Source organism: Thermobia domestica, chromosome 6 (assembly GCF_964235325.1).
Source record: "Thermobia domestica chromosome 6, izTheDome1.hap1.1, whole genome shotgun sequence".
NCBI lineage: Eukaryota > Metazoa > Arthropoda > Insecta > Zygentoma > Lepismatidae > Thermobia > Thermobia domestica.
This window is the reverse complement of record NC_137459.1, coordinates 49,313,657-49,336,811: the sequence shown is the minus strand read 5'-3', so window position 1 is coordinate 49,336,811 and position 23,155 is coordinate 49,313,657. Positions and strand designations below refer to the sequence as shown.

Genomic DNA, 23,155 nt, shown 5'->3' with positions numbered 1-23,155 from the left:
ACGAATGAAAGATCTACAGATTGCGAGCAATGGTAATAGTGGCAATAGCAAGTAAAAGATAATGCTTCATATTCACCACTATAAATCACAAAACAGTAGCACTTTCGAGGGACAGCTTTCATCTTCAGCTGGCATAAGTTAAAAAAAAAAAAAAAAAAAAAAAAAAAAAGTTTAAAAGGTAAGAACATGTGGGAAGGTAAGACGATAAAAATGATTCCAAGTAGACAAAGCACTTCACGTACAAGAACACTATGGCGAATAAACCTACGTTAAACTCTATGATGTTCTTTTCTTATCAACCGGCGGCAGTACGTAATAAAAAGGTCATTCCATATTTGATGAATTCTCCCCTTTGTCCAGATTGAGTTCAAGATTAAATTTATGAGTGTAAAAACACTCCTTAATTTCACGTTAATTCGTATTTTTGTTTTTTCCATTACGCGCACATTCACAATATAATATGTATTTTGCTTAAAGTGTAAAGACATCCCAGATAATTGCTGCGGGCTTACAGTCTTAGTAGCGCGAACATATTCAGCTGTTCTGGTACTTTTTCTTTTTAGTACCTATATAAAGTTTAACATACTGGCAAGTGACATTCTAAACCCCATTAAATAAATAATAATTGGTGAAGTAAGATTTGAAGTTAGGTACTTACCAGTTGATTTTGGGGAAACTTCTGAAACGATACTGCTATATTTTTGTAGTATTTTCTTTATCTTTGAAGACACATGCAGAACCAAAGGGATCCAATCCATTTCTCCATTGTAATCAAGGTTTTTGTCGAACGCAAGACAAAGTTCTTGCTAAACCTGTTTGTACCATTCGATTAATGAAGACTTTTAGAAACAATTTTGCCTGTCCTATTTTTATGAGATTCTCAATATGGTCCTCAGGAAGGCCTAAGAGTAAAACGGCATATATATTCTCCGGGTATTCGTCTCCTGAAGCCAAGAGTGTGATAATATAAAAGTTAGCATATTTGATCCCGGTAGAAGGTTTGTGATATACTGAAATAACAAATCCATTTGCATGTCTTTTTATAGTAATATACAGAAAATAGAGCGTATCATTTTCTTCAAGTTCCTTGCTGAACTTTATTCTTGGTGTATCCATCTGAACTCCGAACAAGTTTCTCAACAATAGTAACTATCTTCATAGTATTTAACGTAGGTTCATTCATCATAGAGTTCGTGGACGTGAAGTGGTTTGTTCACTTCGAATGACCAATATTATCCTTTCACCTTCCTACATGTTTTTACCTTTTAAATTTATTCAGACTCAGGTCAGCTGAAAATGAGAACTGTGTTCCCGAAAGTGCTACTTTTTAGTGATTTACGGCCATGAGCAGGGAGCGTTATCCTTTATTTACTATTGTGAATAAAAGATCTCTTAAAAATAGTGGATAAAATAGGTAAAAACAAAATTATCATTATTTTGTAACCCCAAGAAAGATTCATCTACTCGTTCCACAAGAGACAACAACAAAGCGAATAAATAAATCAGTTCTTTTTTTTCTTTATGCTTCTGTATCAAGTTTGTAGAAAAATACAATTTCAATTTTATTTATTTACAGTTGTAATACCAATACTATCTGAAATATTTTTATGTGATCAACTAAATGATTTAATGAAATTTTCAAAACATTTCAACACTCACATTAACCGCACATGTAATTTATCAGGCATCTACACTTAGAAGCATACCAATACAATTAAAGCCACACGTAAGAGCAGAAGTGTATTTTTTCTTTCTTCATTGACTAACGTAAATTGTAGTAGTAGGTAATATTACGAGAAGTTAATAGCAAATAATCATTTTCATCGTCACATCTGAGCTTCACACCAACATTGAGGACTATAACACGAGTTTTCGTTAAGAAAATATAACAACTAACACGTTTTTAACAAAGGGGATAGCAAAGCGAGCAGCAGCTATTTAATGTTTTTATTATTATTATTTTATCACGCTGAACCAATGTAATGAATTTATTTTTGATTGTGATCACAGAAAGAAGAATGGAAGAAAACGAGAAACGAAAACAAAGACGAGTTGAATGGCACACACGAGCCACATGCTACATGTAACAGCAATGCTTTCTGGGAGGGAGAGAGAAGCATTCTAAATTCTAAACACTGATCATGCTGTGAACACAGTGAAAGGTAAGTTACATGTAATCTCATCCAGACTTGTGTGTGACCCCGTTGGCAGAGTTGTGGCTTTCACCAATCGACGTGGAGGGTTATCAGGAGGTGCTGGCTCAGGGGGAGTTGTGGGTGGGGGATACACCTGAAACCCTAAATAATGAACAATTCAACATGAAGAACAAAGTCAATTTCTGCAATTGTTAGCACATACAGAAATGTATACAAAGCTCTCAATAGTCGAAGTATGTTTCTCGTTCACTACGAGCTAGTCGTTAAATTATGCACATAATTAATATTTTAAAAATCTTTTGTCATTTATAAAAGCCATTGTAAAGCTATTTTACATACAGGATATAATGACCTACTATGTTTACTGAAAAAAAAAATGAAAAATGGTATATGTACGGGAACTGAATAAGAAACTAGATAATCTATACCAGTGATGAGCAAACTTTCTAAGGAGAGGGCCGAAGAGGAAAGAACAAAATTTTAGGCGAGCCAACTATTAAAAACAATAGTACATTTTACACCATCTTTGTAATAATATTAAGCCCTATTAATGACTGAAGTTTCTCATGACCTCGTTCGAACTGGGATACTCTGGTTCTCTGAAATGAAGTTAAAATGTATAGTCTATTTCTAAAATAGCACTTCAAAATAATTCTACTCTTCTTTTCGTTCGTCAGATTTGAAGTGATGTCTCGGGCCGGATAGAACCGTTTAAGAGGGAAGGACTCCCTGTGGTCCGCAGTTTGCCCATCACTGACCTACACTGAAATAGATGATCCAACAATACTACCATATCACTTTTCTTTGGCACTCTTTTTGCTACACTTTGTCCTATACTATTCCGTTTCTGTTCCCTTTACACTTGTAAGAACGTATCAATCGTATTGAGAATTTATTTACACTTACTTCCTATCATCTTAGTTTCTTCAGACAATCTAAATACAGTTTTATAGTGTAAATGTTTCTTCAAACTCAACAAATAGTTATACAAATTAAAACAAATAGAAATTTTTCTTACTCAATACCCGTACATTGTATTAGTGTTTATTTTCCTGCAGCGGAACTTCCCATCAAGGTATTTTAATATATATATATATATTACTCAGAAAGATACAATTACTTGTGAACTTAAACCATGATTATCAGTTTACTAACAACATATTTAAAGCTGTGTATACTTTATAGTGGAAAAATATCTTTGGAAAGGTAACATAAATATCACAGAAACCTACATTATTTTCATTAACACGAAAGTAACGAAGATGAGATTAGAAAATCGCTGAAGAAACAAGAAATAGAAATGAAACCACTTAGATAATTAGCAATAAAATGTATTTACTTCAGTAGAGTTTCAGTAAAATGTATTCATCTGTAAATTGATTGACCAGTCTACATAATAAGCACTAGGGGAATAAATAAGTCTCGTGATTATTTTTAAAAAATCGTAAAATTTCTTGTTGCATATTCCATTTGTATCGTACTGCTGTGCTTACAAGTGCATCGAAACAATATAATTTAATTATATATATATATATATATATTAGATTAGTTTGCACAATACACTATTCCAAATAAAATTAACCCGGTACTTTTCTTCTCTATGACATTGACAGAAAACAATAATACATCTACAATGCATTGTAACACATTATTAGTTACTGTTTCACATACTTTTGATTTGTATTCTGCTAGGAAAAACTAGTTTATTTGAAAGCAACAAGTACGTTGCGAACAAGTATATATGATACGGTTACCGATCAAATAAGAAATCCAAAGTGGGTTCTAATTTTTGTAACTGCTTATAATTATCTTAGGGTAGGATAGAGTGGATTATGGAAGAATATATTAGTTAAGGCTATTTACTAACAATCTCTCTTCGGAACAAGTAATTTCTATTTTATCTAATACTCACTCATTATGATCAGGGTTTAATATGAAATGTTCCTCTAGCGAAATGCGAAGGAAAATTATAGTTTGTCAAAGTACCTACTTATTAGCACTTTTGAAGAAAAGAAAAAACATCAAACAGATTTTCAATAATACAAAATTGCAGAAACATGGCACGAAAAAATTATATTACTAACAAAGATTACACTAATTTTTCCCCACGTAGGTAATTTCAATTTTTCCCACAAAAATGCCAAAGATTTCAAAAGCTTCAGCTTAAATGCCGCTTATAATACTCTACTCTTATCTACCCTACCCTAACACGTAAGATAACCTAAGCCAAAAGTTTAGGACTTAAATTATTGCCCCACTTTGTTTAGGCACAATGCCTAGAATTTCTGTTTTGCCAGTAACATTACCAGAAGTCATTTCCTACAAGCACACAGCCGATAATCGATTAAGAAACTGATAATCACTTTACTCAGTACAATAAATACTAAATTTAAAATGTTACTTAAGTCACGGATCATCTACACTACGATATATGTATATAAATATATATACATTACTAAGGATATACAAGTTCTGTAAATCCTCAACTAATTGCTTGCTACAATGCATGTACTCAAAATACAAAACAATTTTATTTGTTTTTAAGAAAAAATATATGAAAAAAATGCCTGCCTTGACGGCACTAAGAACACACATTTTTCTTTGCACAACACACACATCATGCGAAATGGCAGGCAATTCTAAAGCTCAGCCACCTGGTATAGTCTAAAAAAGAATACAAGTAGCAAGTATGTAGAAAAAAGTTAGCTTCAATCTCAGTTTTTGCTATGCAATGCAAGTTGTACCATACTAATAAATACATAAATAATAAATGAGAGCTAATTAGTACATATATAGATATGATATTTAAAGAATAGTACTATAAAATCAAGCATTTCAAAGTATTTACACTGATCTACAAGACAATTAATTGAGGAAGTACAATATGCTTTATATTTATTTAGATAACAAATCTTAAAAATAGCAAATTCATTCACGAAAGAAATATATATAAGTATAGAGCAAAAATACCTACTACTACAAGAAGATGAAAAGCAACTTAAAGCCACTTAAGTATCTGCACTTTCTTCTTCCCATGCATAATTTTAATTACTGATATGGCAACATACATGCTGCCAAATGAATGCATCAATTTCACAAGGAAAAAAAAAGACACTTTATAACAAACAATACTCTACAATTATTGATTGCTACTAAACTGCTCCAGGAAATAAAATGAAATGCTCTCAAGTAACATCTGCCTACAGGGGAAAAAAAGGAATTGTAAGTGACTGATTGACTGACACTTATTATTATTTTTTTTTACTACTGTATCATTGAATTAAACAAACAGGAAAAATATCGGAAGTTTACCGATGTATTTGGAAGTACGTGTACACCAAGACCTAAAACACATACAACGAATCTGCTATTCGAAACAGCGAAAGACAAAACAAATAATAATATAAAAACAAAACATTCACTCTCTCTCCAGAATAACAACTCTCAACTATTTACTACGTAAATATTCTTAGTGAATATCAAAAGTCATCTTTCAACAATGTTTAATATACTCATCCAATTTGGGGCTGAAGTGTAGGTTCACTGGCTAGCACGCTCGTCTTTGGTGCATAAGATCCCGGATTGAAATATATTTTTGGCGTTGACAGCGTCGTAAAGACAAGTGGAGGGGAGGGGGTCACGAAAGTACTAGCTGAACAAAGAACTAGTGAAATTATGTGTAAAGTAAGCCAGATGTTGTGGCGTTTTGGAGCTGATAGGCTGAGCACGCATTATCCAGTTCAGTGTCCACTATATGACTAGCCTGCGTCACTCACGAGTTAGACAGACACAATTTATTATTATTATTGTTAAATTTCGTGTTTACAATTTTCCCTAGTAACAAGTTTCGCAGTGAACGTACTAGGTTCACAATGAACAAACTCATCTGTCTAGTGTTTATCATGCTTTAATAATAATAATAATAATAATAATAATAATAAACAACTACAAAAAGTATTATTTCTTAGTGTATTCAACAATAAACTAGTTCAACTGAAACTAAGCAGAATTATTACTGGACAGAAACGATAACAGCAAACGAAACGTGAAGTGATTACTCTGTGTCCGGTAGAAAAGCATATTACAGTTTTGTTCATATTAATATTACCGTTAAAATAAAACTACGGACTGACATCCAGGTTTATTTATCATTCACTGCTCGGAAAATAATGAAAGCAATAAAAACGCAGCAAAATATTCTAACTATATATAAAACTACATCCACTGACATAAATTAAAGGAGGACTTCTAGTTGATGTGGAAAATTGAAATTTGGCATGATTGTAGATTTAAGGGACTAACCGATAGAAAAATTGCCAAAAAAGAATATTTTTAATTTTCGGGGAGCCTAAAAGGAGGATGAAGCATTTCCCCATGTTATTTAAATGGATCTTTTTTTGGACTTACAATCTCATGTTTTAGGCACTTGAAATTGGAATAAAAACTTGAAATTCGGTATGCTTATAAGTTTTCGTTAGCATTACCTAAGTGAATAAGTAAAAATAAAAATTTCTAACTTTAAAGTGGTTTCATAGGGAACTGAAAAATCTTTCCCATGTTATTTATATGAGACACTTTCCACACCCCAAAATTATTGGGCACTTCTTGTAGGACTACAGTGATTAAATTCTTTATGTTTGTACGTTTTTGTTAGCGTTATTTTAATAAATCACCAAAAATAAAAAAAATAAAAATGACTGTTGATGCAAAGGCTGATACATAAGAGACGAGATCGCCGGTCGAGTAAACGCGGGGGTCTGGGGGCCAAAGGCTAGTATTAAATATAAACTTCAACCTAAGAAGGGTTATGGCGACAAGATGGCACACTTTTAAATTTGTGATGAATGGTCAGTGCATCGACCTCAACCAACAATATGTTCAACAGGCTTTTAGGAGCATGCAACTTCCATTTGCTTCACCGTCCGTCCTTATTTTTAATTCAATTAGCTCCCAGTTAGTCCATGATACTGGATCAACAACGAAAATCATGTTCCTTCATCCGGGTTATCAAAGGACACGAACATTCGAATATACACGAACATAAAAATAAATATAGCTCCTTCAGTGGATAAGCGGTTAGCACACGCGTTGTTTGCGTGGAAAACCCAGGTTCGGTTCCTGGCGGGAGCTCATGTGGTTCGGACTCCACACTAATCAGTAGGTCCACTTCTCATATAGCCGCGCTGCTGAACGGAACGTTAAACTCAAAATCAACTCAATTCAATAAAAATAAATTATATTAAATTCCGAAAATAAAGTTAAGGATGTTTATTTTCTTTCTAAACTGGTTCTTGAGACTGTGAGTGTATGTAGCTTACATCCTTAATTTAAAGATTCAGTATAATTGCTAGAAGTCAACAAATAAAATCTAGTTCACTTCACGGTAACATACGAATTTCTTGAAGAAAGAAAAAAAAATTAAAGAAGTGTTTATTACAGTTTTGGATGTTATGCTTCAAATTCTGGGATTAAACCGAAATCTTTGTTCATAAAATTATTATAAAGGTAACCAAGAATGTTCTGTCCTTTATCGTCCACAACCTTCGAACATCGATATGTCGCCTAAGACGTACCTGGAAGATCAAAATTAGTCCCCATCAGTATCGACGACCTTCTGCCAATATTCTGGAAGACAACGGATTCATCGCGGTAAAACATGGTGAGCCGTGAAACGAAGAAGGTATCAAGTGCATTTTGTACCTCTACTAGCGATCTGAACTGGCGTCCTCTAAAACAATTGTTCAAGGAATAGAACAGGTGATAATCGGGTGGTGCAATGTCCGGGGAGTGTGGCGGATGCAATAATGTTTTCCATCCAAGGTTTAGAATGGTGTCTCGGGTCATCCTAGCCACGTGGGTCTTAGCGTTATCCTGTAAGAGGAGGACCCCTTTGCCCCCTTTGCAATTCAGAAGTGCTGGCTACAGAGTTTTGAGATTTTCTTAAACAGGCGCAACTGCTGACAGTACACAGTTGCATTGATGCTCTAACCAGCTGGTAGCAGTTTCCGATGCACGATGCCGCGAGCAGTCCACCAAACACACAGGAAGACCTTCTTCTGGTGCAGTGTTGGTCTCGGCTGTTTTGGAACCGGTTCATGGGATGCTAACCAATGAGGACGGCGCCGTGGAGCTTTGTACAGGACCCACTTCTAATCACATGTCAACATCCTGTCCAGAAACGGCTCCTTCCTCAGATCAGACAGCAAAGCAACACAGGTGTCTGCTCGCGTTGCATTCTGGCACGGATTTAAATCATGTGGGACCTATCGACCCAACTTGTAGTGCTTGCCAAGTTGATGGAGGTGCTACCGAATAGTTTCTCCACTCACACTGAATTGTAGTCCCAGTTCCTCACATATCTGGCCGCTGTTCGCCTTAATTGCTGCCCGAAGATCTTCATTTTGTACATGTGTTGCTCTTCCGGCACGTGGTGCGTCTTCGAGTGTTTTGTAACCCTTCTTAAAATTGTTAAACCATCACTGCACTGTCTGAATAATCACGATACCCTCACCAAAGGCCTGGCATATCTTCTGCTCCGCTGAAGCGACGTTTGACCCCAGTTTGAACCCGTAAAGGATACACGCCCTTATGATGGTCTGTGGAGGTCCCATGTTCACTCTATCCTTACACAAGTTCATGGAGTAACTGAACTGCCACAACCAGGTAGTATGATTTATATACCCACACCAACAACTGACCTTCGCCTATCTCCATTCGCATTCAACTCACGAAGTGAGGGACAACTGAATACAGACCTCCCCCCCTCACAAAAAGCGACAGAACTTTCTTGGTTACCTTTATGTTAATCTATTTTCTTGAAGACGGAAAAGAAAAAAATAGATAATCCAGTTTATACCTTCAGATATGAGTATAAGCATTATCCAAACTTTAAACAATAATAGGGATTAAGTAAAACCTTTCAACAACAGAATAAGCAACACACAATTAAGGTTAAATGTGTTCCGAAGTGAAATAAAAATTTCTAAGTTTTGATCCGTTATGCTCCATAAATATTCAGTCGCGTTCGTAAAATTAATCCAGATTCTACCTAACAAGTAGATGTAATAGAGATAATACTAAGCAATACTGTAAATTTGAACAATATCACGATGAAGCTCAATATCAGCTTCTACCAATAATAATAATAATAATAATAATAATAATAATAATAATAATAATAATAATAATAATAATAATAATAATAATAATAATAATAAATATATTTTGTGTTCCTTTAATGACGATCCAATCGTAAGGTTCCATCGTTAACAAAACATATAAGACATAGTTATAATAATGGTACACTACTTAACTGTTTAAACGACTGCAAAAGTACGGTCTTTATAATCCAATAATTATTACCATTAAAGCAACTTAAATGCAGTTTCATCTTTATCAAGCTGAATTATTCCCTTACATCAATACTGAAATACAAGTTGTTGAAAAGTAGTTCATTGTGCTACTCGCACATTAAGTCAAAGAGGTAGTACAACTCACATTATATGAAAATTGAAGAAAGTAAAGTTATTTTAACAGATCAACTAATCTCTCTCTCTCTTCCCTTGGCTCAGATAAAATATCTATGTAAACAAACTGAACAACGAAAGGAAAAAAATATCAATCATTTTCTACTACTTTTACATATTCTGGTAAACACCCAATGAGAGCCTCTGGTTCGAATTAAAAAGAAAAAGAAAACGCCTCTGGCCACCAGCCGATGGGGGCTGTATTTGGAAGTCAAACCCTGTAGGAGTATCACTATTCATCTCAGCGACCGCGAAAACTATGAATTTGACACTAATATCGATCATTTTGGATTATTTTTACATCTCCTGGTAAACGTCCCCCCTGGTTCGAATTTTCAAAGAAACGCTTCGTCTTCGTCTGGGGCCTGGACCAAAATTTGGTAACTCCCGGTCTACTCGTCTGATCCACAGACCACACACAAACAAACTATTTTATTTATAGTTTATTATATATATATATATATATATATATATATATATATATATATATATATATATATATATATATATATATATATATATATATATATATATATATATTAGATAGATAGATAGATAAGGTATTAATGAACAATACCATCAAACTGTAAGAGGTGATTCCTCGCATCAAAATAAGAGAAAAAGTTCATATGGACCTATGGCGAAAAGTGGAAAAGTGCATAGTTTCAGCGCTAGGGCTGTCCAAAATCGCGAAAAAGCTAAATTTTAATAGGTCCTATTTCGAATTCCAGAAATAGTGGGTGGTAGTTCTTATCACGCCACGCATACACAATCCAAATGTGTATATTTCATCAATTGTCAATAGATGTAGATGGTATTCCCTATAAGGTGTAATTCTCATATATGCTCTCAATAGAGTTTTCAGATATACCCTGATTTCAAGAAGGGTCGAAAGTAGGTAGGAGGTAAGCCTTGGACAACAATGGACATCCAATGCTTCGGAGAGAAGTCGGAAGTGTTAGGAACCGGCAGCTCCATTTTGTGTGTGTGTGTGTGTGTGTATTCGTAATAACGTGTGACCCGTGTATTTCGACAAGGTATATTTCACGTTTTCTTCACTTATAAGCGTCAAAGAAAACATTGCAGCATGTGTTTTCCCGAGTATGAGAGACCGTGCTACTAACGATCCTAAACACTTCCGACATCGCGCCAAGGGATCCCGTGTTCACTGCTGTCAAGGCTTATCAATTGCCTACCTGAGACCAATCATAAAGTCAGAAAATATCCCAAAATTCAATTGGTGGCATATCTGGGAATTTCAACCTGCAGGGAATACTCTGCATACACATTGGACCAGGGGCGGATCCAGGACCGACTTCTGGGGGGGGGGGCGGTGGGTTGTAATACTACTACTTTTAAGGGCTCCAAACTTTGGGATGGGTTTTATTTATATATATAAAATAAGAAAGTTTACTCTTCTGGGGAAGCAATTGCCCCGATCACCCCCCTGGATCAGCCCCTGCATTGAACATTAATGAAATATGCATTTTTGGATTGCGTATGCCTTTATTCTGATAAGGACCAGCATCCACAGTCTCTCGAATTCGAATTTGGGCCTCTTGAAATCTGCTTTCTCGCGATTTTGGACAGCCTGAAACTATGCACTTTTCACCATAGATCCACATGAACTTTTTCTCTTATTTTGATGTAAGGAATCACCTCTTACAGTTTGTTGGTATAGTTCATTAACACCCTATCGATAGATAGAGATAGATAGATAAATAGAGATAGATAGATAGATAGATAGAGAGAGAGAGAGAGAGAGAGAGATAGATAGGATGTCCCAAAAGTAATGGTGAAAACTGAAACCAGATTCCTAGCATCAAAACAAGAAAAAATAGTTTATATGACGTATAGTCCGAAAGTAGACAGCTTCAAATGTGGGAGGAAATGAACTTCACACGTAGGGAAAGGAACGTGCCGATTTACAAAACCGCATTGAAAATGCGTGTGGACAGTTACGCAACACACCAAGAGTGATGGAATGCATTCGAAACTCACGGTTAGCACGTTGCATAGATATAGGAGGACAGCACTTTGGACATCATCTGTAGGTACGTTTATTGTTAGCACGTATGACCTAGTAGTTTGTAGTGCTATTCTTTGTAAAATACTACGTTAGAAATACAGTAATTCGTTGTGGATTCTACCTGTTATTTCATTACATGACACGACTACTTACACTTGTTCTTATTTCTACGCTTTCTTTGGAAGTTTCTATCTGGTATACCACTATTCATTCCCCCTGAGCTTAAGCAACCATACTAAGTTATCTTTGCTTTGACTCTCATTGTAGATGTGCGTGCAATCGTGCCATGGATAACTACTTTCTGTATGGTTTCCATCTTTACTGCACCGTTTTATTACCCCTGCCATATAGACATTCGGTAAATCCCTAAATGACGTATGGAGAACCTCTGGTGCAGTTATGTAACATGCGTTTAACATGTCAACCGATATGATTTTTATGTCTTTCTGAACCCCCTTCCTAGCTCCTATGATTATTCCGCTGGCAGATGTGTTCTTTTTCCCTCATACGAAGCTGTCTAGTTCCGCCCCTATCCATGTCCGGACTATATGTCATTTAATATTTTTTCTTGTTTTCGTGCCAAGAAAACATGAAAGAAATGTACTTTAAATGTCCACAGTTCCAATAGTATGGGACCTACAGCAGTCCGGTCAAGACTTCGCGTAGGAAATAATATGAGCGCTATCCAAAAACTACAATATTTCAGAATCCTGCGGTACTCACGCAACAATTTTTATATAGAGAGCTTAGCTAGAGCATATAATTCGAAGTATTCACGAACTACCTCTATAAAAATTGTTGCGGAAGTACCGCAAGATTATGAAACATGGATATCTGGATAGGGCATATATTAGTTCCTAAGTGATGTCTTGACCCGACTACGGTAGGTTTCATACTATTGGAGCTATGAAGTTTTAAAGTTTTTTTTTGAATGTTTTCAGCAGCCTATAAGTCCGAAATGATGCATTTCTGCGCCAAGATTGGTCTATACTTTTTGTCTTATCTTGATGTTAGGAATCACCTCAATAACGTTGTCAGTGTTGTTTTGAAACACCCTGCATATTATATATATTAGATCCACGTGTGACTGCAGACAGTATTTTGCGCTTCTTCCTTCTGCACCTTTCATATAGAATTCGTCTGAGCTCGGAAGTCTCGCACGAAATTCGAATGCCTCAAATGGGTATCTTAGTGAACAACCCCGATTTTTTTTCTTCCATTCTACGCCAAACTTTAAAAAACGCTGAAACTTGTGTACAGTCCAAATATTAAATTTCATATCTTTAATCTTCAGGAATTCAAAAATATGGACATACTGCAATATTTCATTGCAACCCCACTCTCTTTTCTTCCCTTTTAGGACAAACATAAAAAGCGCTGAAACAAGTGTTGCCAGGTATTTTAATGAAAAGTCTAAATACGAAATTCCATTTCTACAACCTGAAGAGATTCCAAGATATGGACATCATCCTATTCTTCCCCCTTAACACATCGAATTTTCAAAAATCCTTCCTTCGTGGTACTTCACATAACAAATCCTATAACCTGCCTAAATTTCAAGTAAGCTTAAGCATTGAGGCCTAGACGTTGTCATCAGTGAATCATTTAGGATTTATTCTTTTACATATACAGTATATTTCTTAATAGGTATCAAAGAACAAAATATAAATACACAAGGAGAGAAAACGAAGAGGCATCAATATTTCTATGCATGTTTTGAAAACACACCGCGCGAGATAATTATTAATAGCAATATTTACTAAACAAAGAGCACACACAATAGTATGCCTGATAAACATCATATTCAGAGGTTACGATGTTATCTAAAATTATTCCAACTAAACTGCTCATAAACAATTTATTTTCTTCACAATTGATCAAATTCCCTCGAAACATAGTATTAAATAATATTGCATAAAATTTACAAATAATACTGTGTTGTTGTATTGTGTTTGTTTATGTGAATGAGTTAATGTTTGGTAATGCATTATTATTATTATTATTATTATTATTATTATTATTATTAATAATAATAATAATAATAATAATAATAATAATAATAATAATAATAATAATAATAATAATATTAATATCCCTATATCTCGTAAATGAATAGTACAGTTTGAATAATTTACAAACTAAAGAGAAAATGATCGAAGACAAGAGGAAATTCACTCATATGCTCAAAGCAGTTAGAAATTATTGACACAAGGAACGTTATGCGAAGGAATGCATTTCGAACGCGAATGTACATTAGTAGAAGGATGAACATTCCTCTCTTATCTGTTTCCGGTGTTTACGGTTTCTGAGGCACGTCATTATACACGCCTGGGCATTAAATACGTGTAAATATGAATAATAATTAAAAATTTCTATTCTTATATAAAAATACGTTGGCTATGAAATTTCTGTGAGAGATGCTGCTCTGGAAATCATTCATATATTATCGTAAATACACAATGAAACTTTAGACGATTATTTCTTAAAACGCAAAATTACTCCTTGAGATCACAACCTCTTATTTCAATTACTTCTCCCAATTACATTCTTTCAGTGATGGGTCATTGAAAAAAATGTGTCCCAGTAATCGATTTCGAGACAATACGCGTTCACAATTTGGATTCAATGAAGCACATCTATATTTAAAAATATATATGAAGGGAAGAACTGACCTGTTGAACACAAATATTTTTTCTGATGATTACCACCAAATTTCAGTCTATTTTCATGTAGCCTATAGCTGTGCCTTGACGATAGTTTGGACTTAATGTAGCTGATGATACCCATGGCTGCAAACAGATCAGACCCAACGAAGCACCTTTCTTTACGTTAACTGTGCGTATAACACCAACATAACACGTAATAATCCTCACAACATAACGGCTGAACGGGTTTACAGCGCCTATTTCCAGTACTTTTTTTTTTTTAATGAAAAAGAGTGTGCCTGCATTTCACGTCACAGGAGAAGATTCTCAGTAAATCAATTAAATGAACAATGGGAATGGGTTTCCAAGCAAAAGTACAATACATTCTCAAATGACCAACAAAACGCATCAAAACAACATACTAATTATGAGAGAAGATCGAAGTTTTATTTTACAGAATATTACACGAAAATTGTACAGAGAATTAAAAACTGAACGAAGTATAAATAAAATACGAAGAATTCGCGTTTTATTTCACAGAATGTCCAACAGAAATAGCGAATGAAATTGGAAACTGACAGAAGATCATGAATATACAAAGAAAATACAATTCGCGGAAGTCGGAAAGATGGGTGGGGCAAGTATTTGCAATCTTAACGTATGGGGAGTTGACATACTGGTGCAGATAAGGTAATTTGCTAAACAGCTGTTTCGTACGATAACTAGATATCGATACCTATTTGTGCCAACCTATCAAATTTTTAAGATTTTTAATAATTTTCTCTGAGCTGCTGGGGAAGTCTAATATAAAAAGGGAAATAAACAATCAACACAGATTCTTCTCTGTATCGCATACATACAAATACAAAGGACCTCCCCATTGTCTAGTAGCTTGAGGACGTGCCTTTGGCGCAGGTGGTGTCAGGTGCGATTCCCAGTGGAAAACCACGTATTGCATTACAGTGCTTCGGATTCCACTTTAAACTGTTAAGTCAACGTCTCACATAGCCTCGATGCTGAAAAACGGACACTAAACTTCCACAAACCAGTAAACATACAGTAACAAAACGAATTCCTATCCAGTTTTACGATGAAAGTTCCTTTCCCCATGTGTGATTTACACTATTAGTACACTACATTGTTCTTAAGTTACGAAACGCGCTCCATCGTGGTAACGTGGATAGTGTACGTGACTTTAACGTCGGAGGCCTGGGTTCGATTCCCTGTGGGAGCTCACGTAGTTCGGATCTCACGTTAAGCTGTAGGTCCACGTCTCATATAGTCTCGCTGCTGAACGGGACGCTAAACTCAAATCCAACGTAATCTAGTTACGAAACCAGTAGGGGCTATGATTTTCATTAATTCTACTGAAGTCCATATTCTGTAATTGAAAACAAGCTACTGGGCTGTACATCGTACTAAAAATGGTAGGGGTGACATAAATCTATTTTAATCTCTCACTTCAAAACCGAGGACATACAGTTCTGGTTTTAAACGATGACAAAAACACCAACACCGTTTTCCAGCCCTCTATACCTGCATGTCGACCGTAGGTGTTCATGGTGACTCAGGCAGTAACTATGACCAGATCAAAAGTGGCTATTACAACTATCGGCCAATTGAACTCCAAATGTATACCCCTCCTCCCTGTGATCCTAGATCCGTGCCTACATACTTTTAAAATGCGTAACTTGGAATTATGTGTTTTTTCTTAGTTTATATGTAAGGTTTAACGAATCAGTAAGTTAAGTAGCAGAATGCTCGAGCTTCTGATGTAGATGCGTTTCGCCCGTAAAATTAACAAGGAGAACAGGCCATTCCCGGAAGCAAAACCTCAATTTATGGGGCAAGAGCTTCACTTCGTCCTTTACATCTGTGAACAGAATGTCTCTCGCTAAGTGCTGGTCGATTATTTACTTCTGTTTTGAATATTATTAGTCTCGCAAAAAATGTTCCAGGGGTTTGGTGAAAGATACCCTAAAGCGCCCTATTTAAATTGCTATATTATATATTCACGTTAGAACTGCAAACTTTCTTTTGTATCATAAAAAGATCCCCTGTGCAATCAAATGGTAGCGCTCGTAGCTCCAGGAATTTGAATTTGGTGTGGTATATGTTTTTCACAAGAATATGTTTCATTAATAACTGAGTACAACATGTTAAAGTTTAAGGAATTGGAGCAAGAAAGTTTAGTGTGGTGGTCCGTACCTTTTACTTTTAGATTTCTCATATTTTTGCATAAGCATAGTTCGAAAGTTTAAAATTTAAGAATCGCTCCCCCGATACAGCTGGCTGTTTGATTTGGAAATTAACGTCCCTTCTCAGCACCGAGGCGACATGAAATGTGGGCTTTCAGCTTAACGTGGGATCCGAACCACAAAAGGCCATACCGAAGAATCGAACCCAGTATGACCATGGTGTAAACAAGTGATATAATAGGTCTCCACTTCAATCCTATTCCATGTAAGCTTGTGGCACAATATAGTGTCTTGGGTTTTCTCCCGTTTTCTCTCATTCCAATTCTTTCATAACCAACCTGAATTCATCACGTGTGTGATAACGTCAAAATGATAAACGTGGGACGTTAAAATAAGAAGTAATTTCAATTCAGATTTGTCTGTGTTTAGCCACTTTGCACTGAACAATCCTTGGAAGTATTTGCATATCTAGAGACGGTACCTTAATATAGAAGCAAACGACTTGGAGTTTCATACAGTCTATGACAATCACTGTTTGAATCATCGTGGTCATGCAGGTTTATTAACGCCGTTCTCAGACAATTCATACAGTCACAAAGCCGAGATGAATGTATCCAGCAGTACAGTGACAAGGTTAGCAGTGATGCTGGATTCCACTTTATTCTTAATTGCTACACAGGTTTCAGACACTTGAGAATTCCAAAAATCTCACAGGATGAATTTTACAACTGTTAAATCTAGCGAACGTGTCAGAGAAACAAATCTTCAGTTCGAGGGCGGAATGGTCGTGAAAGTGGCCGATATTCCGTCACTGACTTCCAAGTATTGTGCGCGGTTGCTTCGTTCTATTGGAACATTTAATCTAGTCTGATCGGAATGACGTTGCAGCACCGGGAGGATAGTGCATGGTGCTTCACGTTGTCTCGAAAGAAAAATGAACATATAATAATCCTCATGTAGTGGTTCCGCACAAATACCACGAACTTTGGGCTTTGCACAATGCTTGCGCACAGATGCCTTCATGCCCTTCACTACTGAACAATGTCTCTAAAATGCTTGTTGAGTTGCTTCTATTAGCAAGTTACACGCGCGAACGTGGTTTGAACATTTCATCTCTCCACGTAACTTGAAATTTTCCAGCAACACTGCCTCTATATAACTGATCCTCAACGCGTGTGTGTGAGTTATTCATTTTACAATAGCTTTTCTGATTTGGCTATTTACGAAATCTGTAGTCTTTCTGATTTGCTTGTACATATAGTAAGAATACCACAAAGCAATTTCTTTAACAGATGAAAGTTACGTAATTGAGAGCATGGGATCACACCTGAAATGATTAAAGACGTATGCTCAAACTACAACCACGAGATATCTACCAATTTACAGAGATCGTAAGATCGGAAATTACTGATAGGGGAGAGTTCGAGCGCAAGTGCTTTATATATGACTGAAATTTCTCTTACTCCATGCGCACACTTAAGGATTAAAGTAACATAAATTACTTATTAGTACAACCAAGGAAAGGGGGACACAAGTGGAGGTTCGCATATCGCCGCCAACCTGTCAGCTGAAAAACACCGAAATTGGCATTCTTCCCTACCTTCACTAATTTGAATGTTCCCCAATCTCACCATTAAATTGAGGGAGAGGGGATGTCAGGTATCAACTATACAAAATGTCCAATAGCAACATCTAATAAGAATACTGTCAAGAGTAAATATAGGTTTTAGAAAGTAGCTGGAACGAAAATCCACTCTCTAGTACAATTATGCTTGCAAACAATGTTAGCTAACTGGGGAAGATTGGACTAGGATGAAAAATGTGGCACATCACATCAGGATAGGGTGAACTGTAGGGCCACTTCAATCTGTTCCACCACAACGAACTAAACGGAAGAGTGAATCCGCATCCAGAAAGTAAGTTCCGATGGACTGTAAAATTAAAGATGAACATAAGAAGAGAATGATTTTATTACTGTGAAGTTTGCAACTCATAACCTAATTTTCAACATATGCACTATCCTTGTCGAGGAATTTGTCGTAACGCGGCATTAGCTTTTGCATGCCTCTGTCAAAAACTCTGCCGCTAAGGACTGGAACCAGGATATCACAACCGTCTGCAACTCAACTGCGCTGTCGAAACGTTGTCTGGTCATAAATCACTTAGGTGAAGGAACAAGTAGAAGTCGGTCGAGGGTGTAAGGCGAGGTTACATAAGACTCCTCGGCGACATGTTTTGTCCCCAGCGGGATGTGATCGAGGAACTGATAACGCAGCAGGAAGGTCAAAGCGAACGCCAAAGGCTCCTTTTTGTCTTCCTTTGTCAGTTGTTTTGGAACCAGCTGTGCACACAACTTGTGAAACTGAAGCCAGCGGGACCTTCTCATGCAGCAGAGAACAAGAGACTTGCCGAAACTGAAATGAGAGTTCGGATTTTGTGAACCACCGGTTCTGGAGAATTTCTTACTAAACACCTTTCACCAATTCAGGTGCAGCAATGGACAACCGGCCACTACTGTGTTTGTCATGCACTTTGGTGCAGAATACTGTGAATTGTCTGCATCATTTTCCTATCATATCTTCACCTATAACATCTGGCTCATGCTTCAGACAACTGCTGCTAATGCTGACAGCCTCTTAATGTTAAGAAACTTGATTACCGCGCGTACCTTGCACTCGAAGGGAGATTGTAAGTGCGCAGCCATGTTTACCATATCAGTTTTCTCACTACTATTGACTCCACACAACTGCACTCAAACCAGTTTATGGCTACGTTTTCCTCGTTCACTTTTGTGCAATCGCGTTCCACTCCGACCACTCGTGCCATCTTTGGGCCTTTTCGGAACTTACTTTCTACATACGCTTTGTAGTTAAATTTGTGAGGTTTATATTCCCCTAGTAAATTTATTACTTGATTTATTTTTGAGTCTTACGTTGTGCCTCTTACGCTCAAGAAAAAGAGATGTGAATGATTATAAGGGATTGAAAAGTGAATACATAGTGCTCTGAGTGAGATTCGAACTCACAACAAGCACAACTTGCGATCACCGGCCTAATGTCTTAGATCACTTAATCATGCCAGAAGGCTAAACTGGTAAATTAGCAAAGTGTAAGGTTCTAAAATATTCATTTCATTGAACTTATCCACATCTAATTCTACCTAGAATTTTTAACTATATATTATATACATGATGTGGTACTTTCGGAGTAGCAAGAGGTGTACTTTTTGTTTTATTTTCATGAATGTATATATATATATATATATATATATATATGGATGGATATATATATATCCATATCAATTTAATATCCTTGGTAAAGACTGTAACTTACTTATAATTATAAATTTGATTTAAAAATTACTACAGATCTTGTGTTATAAAATTTGATGGATGGACAACATGTTGACTGTTTACATTATTGTGGGTATGCGTGCACATGTATCGGAATATTCCGAATATGTATTTCGCGACTATGGTGGTAGTTCGTTGTTATATATGGGAAATTATAAGACATTAATTACTTCTCGTTAAATTCTTAAATGTTAAAGGGTAGTCTGTGTTGTAAAGTATGATATCCTAGCTTCATTAACATTTTTCTTTTAAGTGTAATTGCTTTAATTATTTGGAATGGTCTTATCGTATATATATATATATATATATATATATATATATATATATATATATATATATATACAGGGTGACCGCGTGACTATGTTACAAAATTTAAGGGATGATTCCTGACACGGAAACAAGAAAAAAAGTTCAAATAAACTTTTGTCCAACGTACATAATTTCGGAGCTACAATATGCCGAAAGCCTGGGAAAATGACATTCAAAGCTCTATAGCTCGACTATGGTGAATAATAGAGCTAATGCGGCATGGTCACGTCAAAGACACCGAAGCTGCTGTATTCAAAAATGCTTAGGTCGAGATCGTGCAATTCGTGCACAAGGGATTCCCCAAAGGAGCATAGGGATTCCCGGATAATCTGTCAAGAAAGATGGGTCGAAAAGGATACGGATGAATAGCTGTCCCAACTGCTAGCAATAATGCGTCTGTACTTAGTCGCTATCTCGCACAAGCACAAAATTGCGAACAGTTTTATACGTGCCATGTGTGATTGCATAACGCGCACTAAATAAGAGTGGGAAACATGAAAGGAAAATGTGAATAATTTGGTACAAATGGTAAATACATGATATTACGCTGTCCTACCATTGAATAGACGCTTTTAATAAAAGGTAATAGTCATGAAACGTACTAAAAAGTTGTAAAAGGATCATACTATTAAAGTCTTTCTTCCATGTATTGTTGTCATTGAAAACAAATAAACAAAACTGAGCGAAACAACCAGAATGCAAAAGAGGTTTCCTGAATACAAAAGTCACAAGAATGGGAATAATGTCTTCAATCAACATTTTACAGCAGGATTGAATGCAGCCAAGAACATCATCAATTACCTGTATACGAGACAAATCTCCCAATTATCCTACAATAGGTGATGGACATGGCGTACCTCTACTTCAACAAGGCGTTACTGCGTCGCAGTAAGTTCTGACGCATCCGCTGTAACAACCCAGGATCTGTTCTTATAGTATCGCAGGCAGCGAGTATTCGTGCTAATAGTTCTTCTGCGTTATCTATAGGTGTTTCATAGACAAGTGTTTTGACATGACCCCACAAGAAAAAATCAAGTGGAGTCAAATCTGGGGAACGTGCAGGCCAATTACAAGGACCGCCTCTTCCAATCCATCTGTCACGAAACGTTTGATTCAAATACTCTCGAGCACTAGCTGAAAAGTGGGCTTGGGCGCCATCATGTTGAAACCACATCCCTTGACGAACACCGAGAGGACATCCTCTAATAACTCTGGAAGTATGTCTCGCAGGAATCTTGTATACACTGGTGCAGTTAATCGTGGTGGTAGTAAATATGGACCTATTATCTGATCACTGATAATACCCGCCCACATATTTATGACGAATCAGTCTTGGTGGCCCCTTTCCACAGTTGCATAAGGATTTTCGTCTGCGCATACATGACTATTGTGAGTATTAAATATCCCGTCTTTCGTAAAACAAGCTACGTTGGTGAAAAGCACGTAGGAAGCAAACTGTGGATCAATTACAAAGCGTTGGAGAAACCATCACAAAAACGAACGCGAGGTTGAAAGTCAGTTGGACGTAAGGCCTGAATCCTCTGCGGGTGATAGGGATGTAACTGTTGATTGTGTACTACTTTCCAAACAGTATCTTGTGCTACTCCCCGTTCACGTGTTACTTTCCGGGTACTTACTGTTCGGTCTTGGGCGAAACGATCAAGCACTTGTTCTTCAAAGTCCGGAGTCCTTGTGGTTCTTCGTCTTCCTTGGTCGTAGTATTGAGATTGTAAATTCCCCGTGTCTCGTAAGCGTTGAAAAAGTCTGGCAAACATAGTATGGACTGGATGTCTTCTTTGTGGATCCTTCAGTCGATATAACCTATCAGCTTCTCGACTGTTGCCATTTGCTTGGCCGTATACAAATATCATGTCCGCAAGTTCTGCTATCGAATACTCCATTCGAACAAGCAAAGCACAAACTGCACTAAGGAACTCGTACGGTACGAACAAACCACATGAAGAATGACCTTCCACCTTCCACAACGCCTTATAGTAGGGTTGTCTTATACTTTCCTTACCTTCGATTGTTTTCTACGACAGAAGGAAGAACAAATGCTTGTGATCGAACCTGCAAACTGTGGCGTACTTCAGGTGATAACACTGTCTGTGAAAACAAAATATCTTCTAAACGATAACAATATGACGACATGTTTAGCATTCTAGACAAAATCTCGGAATCAGTCCTGCAAAACAACGGAAGCAGCGACTAAAACAAACGCCCTGATAAATTGTTTTTCCTTGTTCTTTTCAATGTTCGGGTAACGCGCATTACTGCTAATGATAAGAAACGGATTTTTTACTGTTGTTCTCTGGCACTGGTCACATTAACATGGGATGGCGGAAAAATCCCCCTCTCATAAAAAGTATCCTCGACTCGTATCATCAAATACAATAAGAGTTCTGCCTGGAAGAAAGCACCCATATCCCCTGGTTTTCCCCCTTAATTTTACTTGCTTTCAATGACAAAACTACATGGAAGAAAACAATGTTAGTGTGATGTTTGTACAACATTTTAGTACGTTTCATGAATTTTCCCTTTATAAAAGCGTCTATAGTACAATGAACAGGAGAGTGTACTATCATGTATTTACCATTTGTACCAAATTATTCACATTTTCCTTTCATGTTTCCCACTCTTATTTAGTGCGCGTTATGCAACCACACATGGCACGTATAAAACTGTTCGTCATTTTGTGCTTGTGTGAGATAGCGACTTAGTACAGACGCATTATTGCTAGCAGTTGGGACAGCTATTCATCCGTATCCTTTTCGACCCATCTTTCTTGACAGATTATCCGGGAATCCCTATGCTCCTTTGGGGAATCCCTTGTGCACGAATTGCACGATCTCGACCTAAGCATTTTTGAATACAGCAGCTTCGGTGTCTTTGACGTGACCATGCCGCATTAGCTCTATTATTCACCATAGTCGAGCTATA

The 23,155-nt window shown here is 36.5% G+C and overlaps 1 protein-coding gene across 17 annotated transcripts in view; it reads right to left on the bottom strand.

Moving 5' to 3' along the window:
* RhoGAPp190 (Rho GTPase-activating protein 190) overlaps nucleotides 1-23,155 on the bottom strand; it is a 301,937-nt gene that overhangs the window by 87,691 nt on the left and 191,091 nt on the right. For 12 of the 17 annotated variants that reach the window (XM_081761621.1, XM_081761611.1, XM_081761622.1 and 9 more), the window contains one exon: nucleotides 2,172-2,297. The exons of the other annotated variants lie outside the window; for them this stretch is intronic. In XM_081761621.1, the coding sequence (XP_081617747.1) occupies nucleotides 2,172-2,297 (126 nt within the window). The remainder of the gene's footprint in view (nucleotides 1-2,171; nucleotides 2,298-23,155) is intronic. 17 annotated transcript variants of the gene reach the window in all.